The 16,585-nt window shown below is 42.0% G+C and overlaps 1 protein-coding gene across 4 annotated transcripts in view; it reads right to left on the bottom strand.

The window, feature by feature from the left end:
- The window catches only part of LOC122556823 (drebrin-like), a 213,175-nt gene that overhangs the window by 160,199 nt on the left and 36,391 nt on the right, over nt 1–16,585 (bottom strand). The window contains exon 1 of one of the 4 annotated variants that reach the window (XM_043704033.1): nt 595–620. The exons of the other annotated variants lie outside the window; for them this stretch is intronic. Within the exon in view, the coding sequence (XP_043559968.1) occupies nt 595–605 (11 nt within the window). The 5' untranslated portion in view covers nt 606–620. Of the gene's footprint in view, nt 1–594; nt 621–16,585 lie in introns of those variants that run through there. 4 annotated transcript variants of the gene reach the window in all.

Genomic DNA, 16,585 nt, shown 5'->3' with positions numbered 1-16,585 from the left:
CTCAAACCTCCTACACCACTCATTTGGAATGCTCCGGTTGCAGCTTCCTCAATCCCTTCGAACACCTCAACACCTTTGCCCTCTTGCACCAGCCCTATCAGTCATGCTATCCACTTGTGTCCCATTCACTCACTCGCTCTTCCTCTAACTCACTGAAGGAGACATCCCAAAAACCAGACAGAGTGAACTGGACAGAGGGCAGCTGTCCTGACCCCGAACATGGAGGCAGCTGGCTGAACCTGCCAAGCTCTGGCTCTGGTTTCCATCCTGGAGCTTTCCTAACGGCTATTTCGTTGGGAGAGTTTACTCAAACTGTAGCTGGAATATTTATGAGGTGAGTTAACCATCCATAAGGAAGCTGACAAGTGTTAAACTGCTATCAACCAGCAACTCATACAATCCGGGAGAATGTCACCACACTGCTTGTGAAAAGAACAAAATAAGAGGGGTGGGAGGAGGAAAGATACGATCTTGAGGTTGAGATTAACCTTGCCAGACTTCTGCCACAGCCATGTGTTGCCACAGCCCACATCTGAGAGACTCCAGTAAAATTCCAGCCCTTGTCTTTTACAGACAGGCAGCATGCATACAAACCTGCAATCCATTCAGTGCGAGCTAGTCAAAACAAGCTCCAGCGAGAACCATTGCTCATTGTGAGCAGTTTGGCATTCCTGTTTCATCTTCTGCACCCATTATCTGTGCAGTGTCCATGTCAGATAGCATTCAAAAGGCACCCAGCACCATTTCCTGCCTCTGCTGGTTTCTACATTGGGTACAGATCCAAACCACTTGGGAGTATCACAGAGGCACAGTTTCACTTGCTGTTTCCATGACAGCAGCAGCTGCACTGTAAGCCCTGAAATAGTGAATATGAAGAGGATGGACATCTGCCAGAACCAGGTGTTAATCTATTCCCACTGCTTGTCAAAACCATTCTATTCGGACAGAATTTACAGCCACATTACTCCAGTGATTCTAGATTTCTCTCTATGGGAGCCTTTGCATTTTAGATTCTTGCTGCTTTGTAACTTCAGAGTCCAGTACCAAAAAGGATATCAATTCCATTGCAGATTCTTAGGTTTGGAACAAGTAATTGGCTCAGGAATTCATTTGAAGATTTCCAAGTAAGTCATTTCACATCCTCTGGCATCCGTGCTCTACAGTCATATTGAACTTCTCTCTTCCTGAACTGAACAGCAGGATACTGGGAGATGAGACCTTTGATTCATTCACTCAAACCTATTCCATCCATACCCATGCTGCCCCGAGACTCTATTTTCTTTTGACCTTATCCACCTTGACTGCTATAGCACTATTGTGAACAGAATTTTAAAATGTCGATTCTGGGCTCTTCTGGTTGAAATGACAATTATCAGAATAGCTCCTGTACCTTTGTTCCAAAAGGAACAATATGCACAGAACACTGCATTTGGCCAGGAACAGACATAAAGAAGGGGCATGCGTAAACAACATTTCTAAGCAGCAAGGATGGAACAGAAGTTGAATGACAGCTACTGCCCAATACAGGGGACGTTTGAGTCAGCGAGTGACAGGAGCTACTGTGTTAATAAGACCACCAGAGAATTCTTCACCATAAAACACTCAATCCAAAAGCACTTCCACATTCTACAGAGAAACAGCTTTCAATCCAGCAGTATCAGTAAAAGAAATAAATATCGGCAACCAAGGGACCTACTAAAGAACTTCAAGTCTTGAGGAGTGGAGGGGTGGAGGCTTGCTCATAGCTACTGCACTCCTCAACGACCACTGATGGCAGACAATGAGGGTATGGCTGCCCGTGACTATCTGTAAAACAGACTGTTTCCATAATGTCTCACCACTGCAGTATGCACTAGCTTATAGGAGCGACATGAATGATCTTCTGGAAAAAAGAATATTCTCTCATTCATTAGTTTTAATGGGATGGTGGCAGATTTATTTTTAACTCAAAAGATAACCACCATGACAACGGATCACATTATTATATATAGCAAGTGGGTGCACTCACGCAAAAATCAATTTAATTTGCATGAAACTGATATTCACCAAAGCTGAAGACATGGCACCAATAGCAGGATTTATGTCATTAAAATAAGTTATATAACAATTTAATCAGCAAAGGGCTGGCATAAGCACAAGTTTTGTGCCAGCAATGATACTGGCACATAGTCACTTCCACCAGAATCTGTCAATTCCATTGAGAAACTAAATTATCTCCAGGTCAGAACTGTTGTACTTGTTCACAGCAGCAACTGATTGACTAGACCGACCGCATTGCACACTAACAGGGCACACAGCTCTTTAAAACTGCACCAGCACTTTTCTCCACAAACATCACTCACACATTTATTATTTTTATTCTTCTGTTTCCAGAAATTATCTAATTCCCTCAAAATAATTGCTACGTTCTTCTGCAACAGCAAATTCTACATTCTAAATCCGTTTTCTATCGTCCTTTAACTGTTTCTATGGAGGTCTTATGGCAGAATGGGTAGTGTCACTACCTCTGAACCAGAAGCTCCAGCTTCAAGTCCCCCTGCAAGGCTTGATGGCCAAGAAAGGTGACAATAATGTGGCCAACCAGGCAAAGTTCTATATCCAGTCCTCTGGCACACTGATGGCATATGGTAAGAGAGATTCATGGTGATGGAAAGAACATTGTAGCATGGAGCTATGGATAAGTCCCAGTGCACGTATTGCCATAGCAACACAGACTCCAAGTATCATGCCAGCACCACCAATTTTGTGATAACATTAGATTGGTGTCATCTTGCATAAATGTCATCAACTGCCAGAAAAAGCCTATCATCTTAACAATTAAGAATCTTAAAGAAGGCCCCCCTTAAACTACTCAAATTCAATATAAAAGGCTTCATTTCAAATGCCTCTTCATAACACAATTACTCATCCAGGGTAATATCTTTGTGAATCTATATTGCAACTTTTGGTTTTGTACTCCTCCATTGTTTTGTAGTCCCAAACTGTATACAATAAATAGGTTTAACCTTTATATCAATAAGTAGGCTCTGATTGTCTTCTGTATGATTCCTGATGACCCCTAAGTGAGCTTGTTCACATATGATGATGATGGCCAATGTTAGTGGCTCGGCATTTGCTGATTGCCACAAATCACTTAAGAGAAGAAAAAGGGCAGCTGTTAGGAGGACAAACCAAAACTTCTGAAAGTAGCAAGTTTTACATCCTCGAGATTATGGCAATTTTCTTAGGCAATACAACTAGGAAACTCTACTATTCCTTTATTGGTCAGAGCATTGAGGACAGGAGTTGGGAAGTCATGTTACGGCTGTACAGGACATTGGTTAGTCCACTTTTGGAACATTGCATATAATTCTGGTCGACCTTCTATTGAAGGATGTTGTGAAACTTGAAAGGGTTCAGAAAAGATTTACAAGGATGTTGCCAGGGTTGGAGGATTTGAGCTATAGGGAGAGGCTGAATAGGCTGGGGCTGTTTTCCCTGGAGTGGATGCTGAGGGGTGGCCTTATAGAGGCTTATAAAATCATGAGGGCATGGATAGGATAGACAGAGACAGTGAGAGAGCCAGAAGAAAATTATTTTCTGTGGTACAGACTAAACTCATTGTAATTCACTCATCTGCATTCTCACTTTCTGCTGGAGGTTTGTATACAATTCTACTTAATATTTCTACAATCTATTTAAGTCCTCTCCGAACATAATAAGGTGCTCTAGATTGGCAGTATGGATTAGGAACTAATCTGCAACGTTGCTCAATGTATGTTCAAGTGAAGCCCACTTTGCTTTCTTTCTTTCAGTATCTCACAATCAGGCTTCTGTGTTATTCACACAACATCACCAAAAGCAAAGTTTGAATCTCCTGAACTAAAATTAATTTTCTATTTGCTAAGTGACTAAACATTCACACCTCATTTCATAAGCTTCAACAAAAAAAAAACAGAAAATAATTAAAAATAGCATTTATATAATGTTTGATAGTACAGATTTTTTTAAAAATTCATTTGTGGGGTGTGGGTGTTGCTGGCTGGGCCCAGCATTTATTGCCTGTCCCTTGAGAAGGTGGGGGTGAGCTGCCTCCATGAACCACTGCAGCCCACCTGCTGTGGGTTTACCCACAATGACACTAGTGAAGGTATTCCATGATTTTGACCCAGCGACACTGAAGGAATGGTGATATATTTCCAAATCACGATGGCGAGTGGGTTGGAGAGGAACTTAGTGGTGTTCCCATGTATCTGCTGCCCTTGTCCTCGTAGATGGGAGTGCTTGTGGGTTTGGAAGGTGCTGTCTGAGGATCTTTAGTGAATTTCTACAGTGAACCTTGTAAATCGTATACACTGTTGCTACTGAGTGTCAGTGGTGGACAGAGTGGATACTTATGGATGTGGTATTTCTGACTTGTTCCTTTGCAGATGGTGGACAAGCTTTGGGGAGTTACTCGTAACAGTATTCCTAACTTGAACTGCTCTTATAGCTGCTAGGCTTATAGTCTTCAGTTTCTAGTCAATGATAACCCCCAGGATGTTGGTTGTGGAGGATTTAGTGATGGAGACACATTTGAATGTCAAAGGGCAGTGGTAACATGGCCACTTATTTGAGATGACCATTGTCTGGCATTTGTGTGGCGCGAATGTTACTTGCCATTTGTCATCAAGCCTGAATATTGCCCAGATCTTGTTGCATTTGACCACGGACTGCTTTAATAGCTGAGGAATCGTGAATGGTACTGACCATTTCACTGATGATTACACACGTTCCCACTTCTGATCTTATAAAGGAGAGAAGGTTATCAGGTTCGGATTGTTTTCATTAGAAAAAAGAAGATTGAGGGAGGAAACTGATTGAGGTACAAAATCATGAAGGGTATAGACAGGGTGGATAGAGATAAACTTTTTCCTAGGGGTGAAGGATTCAATAACGAGAGGTGACGCTTTTAAAATGAGAGGTGAAAGGTTTAAGGAGGATACACGTGGCAAGTACTTCACATAGAGGGTGGTAGGCGCCTGGAACGCATTGCCAGCAGAGATAGATTCATTTAAGGTGCATCTGGACGGATGCATGAGTAGGTGGGGAGCAGAGGGATACAGATGTTTAGGAATTGAGCGACAGGTTTAGACAGTGGATTTGAATCAGCTCAGGCTTGGAGGGCCGAAGGGCCTGTCGCTGGGTTGTAAATTTTCTTTGTTCTTTGAAACAGCTAAAAGATATTTGGACCTAGGATACTATCCCAAGGAACTCCTGCAGAGGCATCCTGGAGTTGAGATGACTGACCCCCAACAACCACGACCATCTATGTGCTAGGTATGAACAAACCAGCAGTGAGTTTGCCCCCTTTCCCATACCCATTGATTCCAGTTTTGCTAGGGCTCCTTGATGCCACAAAAGGTTGAATGCAGCTTTGATGTCAAGGGCTGTCAACTCTTACCTCTGATGTTTAGTTCTTTTGTCCATGTTTGAACCAAGGCTGAAATGAGGTCAGGGGCTTAGTGGCCCTGGTGGAACCTAAACTGGGCATCACTGAACAGGTTATTGCTGAGCAGGTGCTGCTTGATAGCACTGTTGATGTCCCCCTTCCATCACTTTACTGAGTATTATTGAAGAAAGAGATAGTCTCTTGAAGCTTTTGACAAATTTTAAATTTTAAACCAGAGAATTGCCCTGAGAAATGAATTGGTGAATTGTTATCACCCCTTTTAAACGTGAAACAGGCACAGTGCATGGAAATATTCTGTCTGTGAAGAACAGAGTATTGCATATCCCAAAGACTGGAGGATTGCACCAAACAGCATTTTCCAACTGTTTGCAACAAGTAAATTACTGACATACAAGTCAATCAGCCTGCACCTGCAAAATTCATAGTATTAGATGCAATTCTACAATTGGATATCATTTGCTAGATAATACTGAGTGCTCGAACCATATTGATGACCAATTTAGTATTGCCAGTTGGGCTCCCAGTGTAGCACATTTGCATGTACTGGAAGCCACATAAATAAATATAACAGAATTCTGTTCTCTGAAGACTGAAAGAATATTTAAATAAAGCCTGACAGTGGCAGTTAATTGTCAATCATTAATTGGTGCATTTTCAATGGAAAGCTCTTACCAAGAATGCACTTGCCAACCAATCAGCACTTTCTTCTCCTACAGTATAAATACTGGCTTCCCCTCGAATTGCTATTCTTGCAAATTGTCGCGATGAATGTCAGATGAAACATTGTCAAAGCTCATCTTTTTCAGAAATACTTAAGATTTATATTTAATAAAAACAATTAAAACTGAAAAACATAAAGGAGTTCATTCACTTATTTAGACTCTTTCCTCCACCCTGCTTCCCCGAAAACACACACCATTCATGGCAAGTGGGCATTGCCAGATAGGTCAGCATTTATTATTCATTGCAAATTGCTCAGAGACCTATATTGCTATGGGTTTGGTTTCACATGTAAGCCAGAACGGGCAAGGATTACCAATTTCCTTTTATAAATGACAGTGAACCAGAAGGTCTCTTATCTCAATTGAAAAAAGGATTCTGGGTAATTCAAGATGGAGGATCGGAAAAAATTGTGGCTGTAAGAGCTGCTCCTTTTTTGAGGTATTTTAGGTGTTGAAGATGATTTCCTCAAATTCCAGGAGCAGCCATTACTGTTTTATAAGCTGTTGCATTGTTTTGGAAGTTTGGGGCAAAACAAAATCAAAGCAACAGCACCTTAAGGAGGAAGAAAGAAAAAGCAGCAAGCACATGGTCAATGAGGGAGAGAAAGAGAAAGAAACCTAAACTGCTAACTGCTACAGTAGTGAATCTGCACAGTTACTGTCTTTGCTGTTTGAGTTCATTCATCTCTGGATATCAGAGTGAGTCTAGGAAAAATTAACAAACAGCAAAATTCACAGCTGACCTTGGAGGAACCGGTGTGGGAGAGCATAGTTTTTAAGATAAATGCATAGTTTTTAAGTGTAACATTGCTGTATGCCTACAACGGAGTAGAATGGGTTCTTTCTTGATTATAGGTTTTATTGAGATCTGTCTCTTGATTAAAGTTTAAAAATATAAACCCCAACTACTAAGTTAGCCGGGAGCACAGTTTTTTAGAGCAAAAAGATGATGCTATTTTCTGGGTCTATAGATAATGAAGGAGCAAAGATGGCCTTTAGTAGAGTGATCCACTCTTCCTGTCAGATGTGGGAGTTTAGGGGCAGTTTCCATGTTACTGAGTATTATGTCTGCAGGAAGTGTCTTTGATTGTGAATCCTATCATATTGCATGGATTAGTAGTTGGAAGCAATAAGGAATTTACAGGAGCCGGGGATGTGATGGATGGCAGTTATAGGAAGGGAGAAAAGCTGCAGATACACAGTCAGGAAGATGGGTTAACTCCAGGAAAGGTAAGAGAGGTAGGCAGGAAGAACAGGAGTTTTCTGTGGCTATCCCCATTTCAAACAGTATGCTATTTTGGAAAATGTAGGAGACAATTGACTCTCAGGGAAATATTGCATGAGCAGCCAAGTTTCTGGTATCAAGACTGGCTCTAAATGTAATGAGGGGTACATCGGATTATAAGCGATCAATTGTGATAGGGGACACTCTAATCCAAGGCATGGACAGACATTTCTGCGGCCAACAGTGAAAAATCAGAATGGTGTATTGCCTTCCTGATGCCACAATTGAAGATGTCTCAGAGAGGGTGCAGATTGTTCTCAAAGGGGAGAGGGACAGCAGGAGGTCATTATGCACATTGGATCTAATGATGTAAGAAGGGAAAAGGATGTGATTCTGAAGGGACACCACAGAAAAAGTTAGGTAGGAATTTAACAAGAAGGTCCTCAAGGGTAGTAATATATGGATTACTCCTGGTGCTGAGCTAGTGAGGGTAGAATAGGAAGATACAGCAGATGTATGTGTTGCTGAGGAGCTAGTGCATGGGAGAAGGGTTCACATTTTCGAATCTCTTCTGGAGTAGATGTGACCTGTACAAGAAGGACGGATTGCACCTGAATTGGAAGGGGACTAATATACTGGCAGGGAAATCTGCTCGAGCTGCTCAGGAGGATTTAGACTAGTGATGTGTGTGTGTGTGTGTGTGTGTGAGGGGGGAGGGGTAGCAGAGAAATAGTAAGGAAAGAGATCAATCTGAGACTGATACAGTTGGGCAAAGGAGCGAAACAAACAAACAAACAAACAAACAAACAAACAAACAAACAGTCAGGACAGGCAGGACAGGCAGGAACAAAGCAGAGAACAAGGTAGGACTGATGAATTAAACTGCATTTACTTCAATGCAAGAGACCTAACAGAGAAGGCAGATGAACCGGCATGGTTAGGAACATGGGATTGGGATATCACAGCAATTACAGAAACATGGCTCAGGGATGGGGCAGGACTGGCAGCTTAATGTTCCAGGATACTAATGCTATAGGAAGGGCAGAAAGGGATTCAAGAGAGGAGGGGGAGTGGCATTTTTGATAAGGGATAGCATTACAGCTGTGCTGAGGGAGGATATTCCCGCAAATATATCCAGGGATGTTATTTGGGTGGAACTGAGAAATAAGAAAGGGATGGTCACTTGATTGGGATTGTATCATAGACCCCCTAATAGTCAGAGGGAAATTGAGAAACAAATTTGTAAGGAGATCTCAGCTATCTGTAAGAATAATAAGGTGGTTATGGAGGGGATTTTAACTTTCCAAACATCGACTGGGACTGCCATAGTGTTAAGGGTTTAGATGGAGAGGAATTTGTTAAGTGTGTACTAGAAAATTTTCTAATTCAGCATGTGGATGTACCTACGAGAGAAGGTGCAAAACGTGACCTACTCTTGGGAAATAAGGCAGGACTGAGGTGTCAGTGGGGGAGCACTTTGGGGCCAGCGACCATAATTCTATTTGTTTTAAAATAGTGTTGGAAAAGGATAGACCAGATCTAAAAGTTGAAGTTCTAAATTGGAGAAAGGTCAATTTTGACGGTATTGGGCAAGAACTTTCAAAAGCTGATTGGGGGCAGATGTTCGCAGGTAAAGGGATGGCTGGAAAATGGGAAGCCTTCAGTTATTAGATAATGAGAATCCGGAGAAAGTATATTCCTGTCAGGGTGAAAGGAAAGGCTGGGAGTTAAGGGAATTAGATTAGATTACTTACATTAGATTACTTACAGTGTGGAAACAAGCCCTTCAGCCCAACAAGTCCACACCGACCCGCCGAAGCGCAACCCACCCATACCCGACATTGACCCCTTTAACCTAACACTACGGGCAATTTAGCATGGCCAATTCACCTGACCCGCACATCTTTGGACTGTGGGAGGAAACCGGAGCACCCGGAGGAAACCCACGCAGACACGGGGAGAACGTGCAAACTCCACACAGTCAGTCGCCTGAGTCGGGAATTGAACCCGGGTCTCTGACGCTGTGAGGCAGCAGTGCTAACCACTGTGCTACCGTGCCGCCCACAAATGTTGGATGACTAAAGAAACTGAGGGTTTGGTTGAGAAAATGAAAGAAGCGTATGTGAGGTACAGACAGGATAGATCGAGTGAGTATAAAAAGCAGTAGGAGTACACTCAAGAGGGAAATCAGGAGGGCAAAAAAGGGGACATGAGATAGCTTTAGAAAATAGGGTTAAGGAGAATCCAAAAGGGATTTTATAAATACATTAAAAGGACAAAATGATAAGGAGAGAATAGGGCCCCTCAAAAGTTCAGCAAGGCAGCCTATGTGTGGAGCCGCTAGAGATGGGGGAGATACTAACCGAGTGTATACTGTGGAGAAGGACATGGAAGATATAGAATGGGGGTAAAAAGATGATGACATCTTGAAAAATGTCCATATTACAGAGGAATACTGGATGTCTTGAAATGCAGAAGAGTGGATAAAACTCCAGGACCTGATCAGGTGTGCCCGAGAACTCTGTGGGAAGCTAGAGAAGTGATTGCTAGGCCTCTTGCTGAGACATTTGTATCATGGATAGTCACAGATGAGGTGCTGGAAGACTGGAGGTTGGTTAACATGGTACCACTGTTTAAGAAGGGTGGTAAGGACGAGCCAGGGAACTACAGACCAGTGAGCCTGACGTTGGTGGTGGGCAAGTTGTTGGGAGGGAATCCTGAGGAACAGGATTTACATGTATTTGGAAAGGCAAGGACTGCTTAGGGATAGTCAATGTGGCTTTATGCATGGGAAATAATGTCTCATGAACTTGATTGAGCTTTTAGAAGAAGAGGATTGATGAGGGCAGAGTGGTGGATGTGACCTATATGGACTTCAGTAAGGCATTCGACAAGGTTCCCCATGGGAGACTGATTAGCAAAGTTAGATCTCATGGAAAACAGGGCAAACTAGCCATTTGGATACAGAACTGGTTCAAAAGGTAGAAAATAGAGGGTGGTGGAGGAGGGTTGTTTTTCAGACTGGAGGCCTGTGACCGGTGGAGTGCCATAAGGATCGATGCTGGGTCCACTATTTTTCATCATTTATATAAACGATTTGGAACATAAGAGATATAGAGGTATAGCTAGTAAGTTTACAAATGACTCCAAAATTGGAGGTGTAGTGGACATGGAGGTTTCCTCAGAGCACAATGGGATCTTGATCAGATGGGCCAATGGGCTGAGGAGTGGAAGAAGGAGTTTAATTTAGATAAATGCGAGGTGCTGCATTTTGGAAAAGCAAATCAGAGCAGGACGTATTCACTTAATGGGAAGGTCCTGGGGAATGTTGCTGAACAAAGAGACCTTGGAATGCAGGTTCATAGCTCCTTGAAAGTGTTGCAGGTAGACAGGATAGTGAAGAAGGCATTTAGTATGCTTTCCTTTATTGGTCAGAGTATTGAGTACAGGAGTTGGGAGGTCATGTTGCGGCTGTACAGGACATTGGTTATACCACTTTTGGAATATTGTGTGCAATTCTGGTCACCTTCCTATCGGAAGGATGTTGTGGAACTTGAAAGGGTTCAGAAAAGATTTGGATGTTGCTAGGGTTGGAGGATTTGAGCTATAGGGAGAGGCTGAACAGGCTGGGGCTGTTTTCCTTGAAGCGTCGGAGGCTGAGGGGTGACCTTATAGAAGTTTATAAAATCACGAGGGGCATGGATAGGGTAAATAGACAGTCTTTTCTCTGGGGTTGGGAAGTCCAGAACTAGAGGGCATAGGTTTAGGGTGAGAGGAAAGATGTATAAGGGACCTAAGGGACAACTTTTTCACACAGAACGTGGTGAGTGTATGGAATGAGCTGCCAGAGCAAGTGGTGGAGGCTGGTTCAGTTACAGCATTTAAAAGGCATCCCTATGGGTATATGAATAGGAAGGGTTTAGAGGGATATGGGCCAGGTGCTTCCAAATGGGACTAGATTAGGATAGGATATCTGGTCAGCATGGATGAGTTGGACCAAATGGTCTGTTTCCATGCTGTACATCTCAATGACTGTATGACTCTTGGTGAACTTAGAATTTCGACATTTCTCTCTATACCATCAAAACTAATGAGCAAGAATATCACTCTGAAATTACAAATCTAGATTAATTGTTTCCCATTGACAGTTTGATCTGGTTCTCCATGTATCCAAATGTAATATTTTATTTATAATATACAGTTAGAAAAACTGAATGCAAATCTTTTGTTTTTAAAACATGGATTGACAGTGTTAAGCAGTGTCTGGCATGGAGTGCAGCATTACAGTGAAACATTAATGAAAGCTTCTAAACATAGAAATAAATTTTAAAAAGCCAATTACAAATCTACCTCCACACAAAAATGTTTAATAAATAGGAGACTTCAGTGTTGGCAGGAGTTCTTGTCCTCAAACAGTTATAAAAATGTAAATAAATATCCAACACAGAACATTAATAACGTGCATGACCGCAGTTTGCAAGTTTGAATAATGATAACCTGTACATAAATTTACACTGTTTTAATGATATTCCTCATGCCAAAACGATGGAGTGATCTCCTGCTCCCACTATCTAGAGAAATGTAAACAAATTTAAGCTTTTGTTGCAATTTCTTTCCCCCAAAGATCAGAAATAGGAATCATTACTTTACATACAATTTACTCTTTGGAAATATGACTAGCACTTTGAGAATTATAAAGGTGATATTTTATTTTTTAGGTTATTTCCCCTACAGCTTAGCGTGTGAATACAGTCCATGGCGTCAAGTAGAACTTTGTTGTGAGTTGGCCATCTGAGCCAGGAGCATTCTTCAATCGACGTTGCTGACTTTCAGGTAAAGTTGAGGAATAAAACAAAAAAAATCAATTTGATAACTGACTAGTGACTCCTATAAGGACATTATTATCCATTCAATCAAGATACCTCATAGTGGCTGCAAAGTTCATCAACAGGCTCTCAACACAGCTGCTTGAGCATGGCTACAGTAAATGTGCTCATGCCCACTCTGCAATACAGCACACTGCCTGCACAGAAGGCGAGGAAACCATTTCCCTTCCATCCAACATTATACAATAAACTGAACACACGTAAACATACTTACTGTCCCCAACTAAAGGCCACTGAAATTAAAATTATTTTTGAATAAATAGCAGTTTATTCTGTGCTGCAACACCGAGTTAGGTGGAATAAAAACAAACCACTGAAGATGGTTCACTGAACGAGAGACGTTAGCTGATTTCTCTCCACAAATGCTGCCAGACCTGTTGAGGCCTAGCAATTTCTTTTTGTTTCTGGTTTCCAGTTCTTTCAGGTTTTTTGTTTTACTGAGAGGTGGGTTGGTTAATTCAAACAGAACACCTCAAGCCTTGTACTGGCAGACTAGTGAGGAGATATACTGGAATTCAGCTAATCTTCCATGTGGAAAGTTGTTGGGGGAGGGGGAAAACGAGCTTCTTTCATTCATATGGACACCAGCTGGTTCTGAGAGCGGCAACCACCTTTAACAATGGAAGCTAAACTCAATCCCTGTGTCCTGTTTTCATGATCATCTGAATGTTCAAGATGATGGGAGAAGTTACATGAGGACGAGTCCATCAGGGGGCAATCTCCCTCTTTGGACCAATAACAGATAAGTTAACCAGTTATTCAAGTGTGAGGTCTGTGTTATAGTCACTTTCCTCCTGATGGCTATACCTTCATTGGCCAAGGACCTAAATTTCAGAATTCCCTTTTGAAACACTCTACCTCTCTCCCTCCCTCCTACAGCTGCTCCATTAAAATCCAGCTTTTGGTATTGTGCCTCAACATATCCCATGTCTCAATGCTAACCCTTGTTAGGTATCAATCCTACCAAGCACCAGGGAGTAGAGCCAAAGAGATGGCATAGTGGTTCAGTGGTCAGCACTGCTGCCTCACAGTGCCAGGGACCTGGGTTCGATTCCAGCCTTGGGCAACTGTCTGTGTGGAGTTTGCACATTCTGAGGGTTGGTGTGGACTTCTTGGGCTGAAGATGTACAGCACGGAAACTGGCCCTTAAATCCAACTCGTCCATGCCAAACAGACATCCTAAATAAATCTTGTTCTATTTGCTAGTATGTGGCCCATATCCCTCCAAACCCTTCCTATTCATATACCCATCCAGATGCCTTTTAAATGTTGCAATTGTACCCGCCTCTACCACTTCCACTGGCAGGCGAACATGAGTACTGTAGATCAGAGTCAAGAGTGTGGTGCTGGAAAAGCACAGCAGGTCAGGCAGCATCAGAGAAGCAGGAATATTGACATTGAGCAAAAGCCACTTCCACTGACAGCTCATTCCACACACGCATCATCCTCTGGTGTCTTTTTTACATCTTTCCCCTCTCACCTTAAACCTATGCCCTCTAGTTTTGGGCTCTGCTACCCTGGGGAAAAGACTTGGCTATTTACCCAGGCCATACCCCTCATTCAGCACTACAATAATGCGAGTTGTAGTTTGCTACATAATCAATACTGCACTTGCGAAAAGCTAATTGATTGTCTGAAACATTGAAAGAACATTTTCATGTGACAGGCCACAATATAGATATAATTTATATCATAATTCATTACAAGGTATGAATCAATATTGTGCGCGCTTAGGAGGCACAGCTGAGTGATTGATGCCCTGCCTTTTCAACTATCAGGTGAAAACTGTCATCCAGTTTGCCCTTGTACTCCTCCCAACAACTTCACAGAATAAGACTGATCATTGGAATGATAGTGAATAGGAAGGCTGCTGCCTTCTATTTGTCCTTTCAGCAGGCATGATAAATTTTAACAAAGGAGTCTAATGTTTCAAAAATATTCAAATTCATTATTCCAAATGCTCAGCTGTGCTAGAGTGGTCCTTCCTCCTACCTTCCCGAGCAATCAAGAGAAAAGCCAAAATCACATGTTTGAATATAAAAGAGTTTAATACATTCTTGAAAACATAGATGCTGCTTTAGATATTGCCCAGTTCCTGACATATAAAGCACAGCTTTATGGGAGATACTATTTTATACTCTATGCAGGTATGCTTATGACCTTCAGAAACAATTGTCCATGCAATTCTTAAACAGACACAGCATGCTCAGTATGAATACCACACACCAGATGGGCAAGGTCGGAATGGAGGGGTTTTAAAAGGGAAACATACTGAATGCAACCAAATTCTGCCAGGTGCTGCTGTATTTCAAGGCATCCCAATATGTCCATGAAGAGCTTTTTAATACAGTAAAATCTCACTCTTGCACTGTGATAGGAAGCTAGATTTCAAATAAGCTCCTGGAAGCATGTGATAGTGGTCAGAAAATTCAGCTGACAAATGGGGGCAAGAATTGTCAGCTCCTCAAGGGAAGAAACTGTTTCAGCAAGTCTGCACTCAAAGTGTTCAGGAAGCCACCAGCATCAAAAGGTCTTTGTCTACATGCCACTTACTTTCTACCAACCGGAGCACAAAATCCATTGCCTTTTGCAAACTTCACCCTCCCTCATCTTGATCAGAGGTCTCTCTTCAACACAATCATTAGCTTCTATCCTTCTCGACCCCAATTGCTGTGTTTTTCACTCTTGATGGCTGCTGCTGGTTGGGGCGTGGGGAGAGCAGGCAGGAGGTGGAGTTGGAGGTTGTTAATCAGGTATCCACTGAGGCTGGCACAACCTCCATGCTGCATCTCACTGGCATCCACTCCATAGGCACTACTATAAGTTTGTATCTAATTCTGTTAATAAAATGTTAAAAATCTACAAGTTAGAAAGATAAGACAAACAAGTGTTGTGAACTAATTAGCTATATTTTAAAAGAAGCGTATAGAGAGTCAGCCAAAGGCTTATGGTGTGTGGTTGTTTGAAATGAAACTAAAGTGTATGCATACACCCGGTTTAAAAGAGCTTTTCACTTCTTGTGTAAAACGGTATCAAGAGGAATTCAGTTGAAATAGAGCAAACTCGATGGAACGCGGGAGCACAGCAGTTAAGCCTTTGCAACTCTAGTGAGTGAAGGCAGAGTGTTGACCTAAGGTCAGCTCATGCTGGATTATGTTCTGTACTGTGTTTATACTCCACCAGATGATGTGCTCCTCGGTCACACTTCTAACTCACCCCCACTCCCTCGTACCTTCTGAATACTGGTTAGCATGCAAGTTCAATGTAATTATTGATGAGTTAACTCCTTTCCTGTGTGCTAAATGAAGTTCATCTTATTAGCAAGCTTGCATTGTAATGTCACTCCAATACACTGATTTCAATGTCAGACTGGGTGGAACCAGAAAATTGAACTCCGTTCTGCCAACACATTCACTGCTACCACTTCAGTCCACCCTGAAAAGATAGATTCTACGAGAAACTTATCAGCTCAATATGTCATGGTCCTCTGCACAATTTTATCTTGGGTTTTGCACAGAATTTTCAACACACACAGTTGGAAGTGAGAGGTTAATAGCAAAAAAGAGATGCGTGGAATGTTCATTTGTTTCCACACAAGACAGAAGCCTGCCATTGTGCATTGCGTAAATATCTCCTCTCCATGCTCTCACAGATAAGCTGGTGACATGAGGAGGGCACGTGCTTTTCTCTCAGAGTGAGATGCATTTGATTGCACTATCACTGCAGAGTAGTACTTGAAGGAGTGTGAGATGCTTTATTCAAACTACTTGGTTATAATAAGTGATTTCACTAAAAGTTTAAAATGATTATATCCTAATTGCAGAATTAAATGGGATATTCTACACCTCTCAGGGTATAACTGATTTATATTATAGCTAACATTCAGTAAATTACTGTATGTGCTGCAAATCCATAAGGAACAGATTGTAATTAATGAGCAACAGTACTGGAGATTCAGAAAGAACAGAGAAGATGGTAAAAGAGGGGGAGGTGTGGCATTGTTGATCAGGGACAATATTACAGTTGTAGAAAGGATGTTTGGGGACTCGTTAACTGAGGTAGTATGGACTGAGGTTAGAAACAGGAAAGGAGAAGTCACCATGCTGGGAGTTTTCTATAGGCCTCCAAATAGTCCCAGAAATGTAGAGGAAAGGATAGCAAAGATGATTCTTGATAGGAGTGAGAGAGGCAGGGTAGTTGTCATGGGGGACTTCAACTATCCAAATATTGACTGGGATCACTACAGTACGAGTACTATAGATGGGTCAGTTTTTGTCCAGTGTGTGCAGGAGGGCTTCCTGACACAGTATGTAGACAGGCC

Source organism: Chiloscyllium plagiosum, chromosome 14, assembly GCF_004010195.1.
Source record: "Chiloscyllium plagiosum isolate BGI_BamShark_2017 chromosome 14, ASM401019v2, whole genome shotgun sequence".
Lineage (NCBI taxonomy): Eukaryota > Metazoa > Chordata > Chondrichthyes > Orectolobiformes > Hemiscylliidae > Chiloscyllium > Chiloscyllium plagiosum.
Note: the sequence above shows the minus strand (reverse complement) of the source record. Positions and strands in the feature narration are given on the sequence as shown.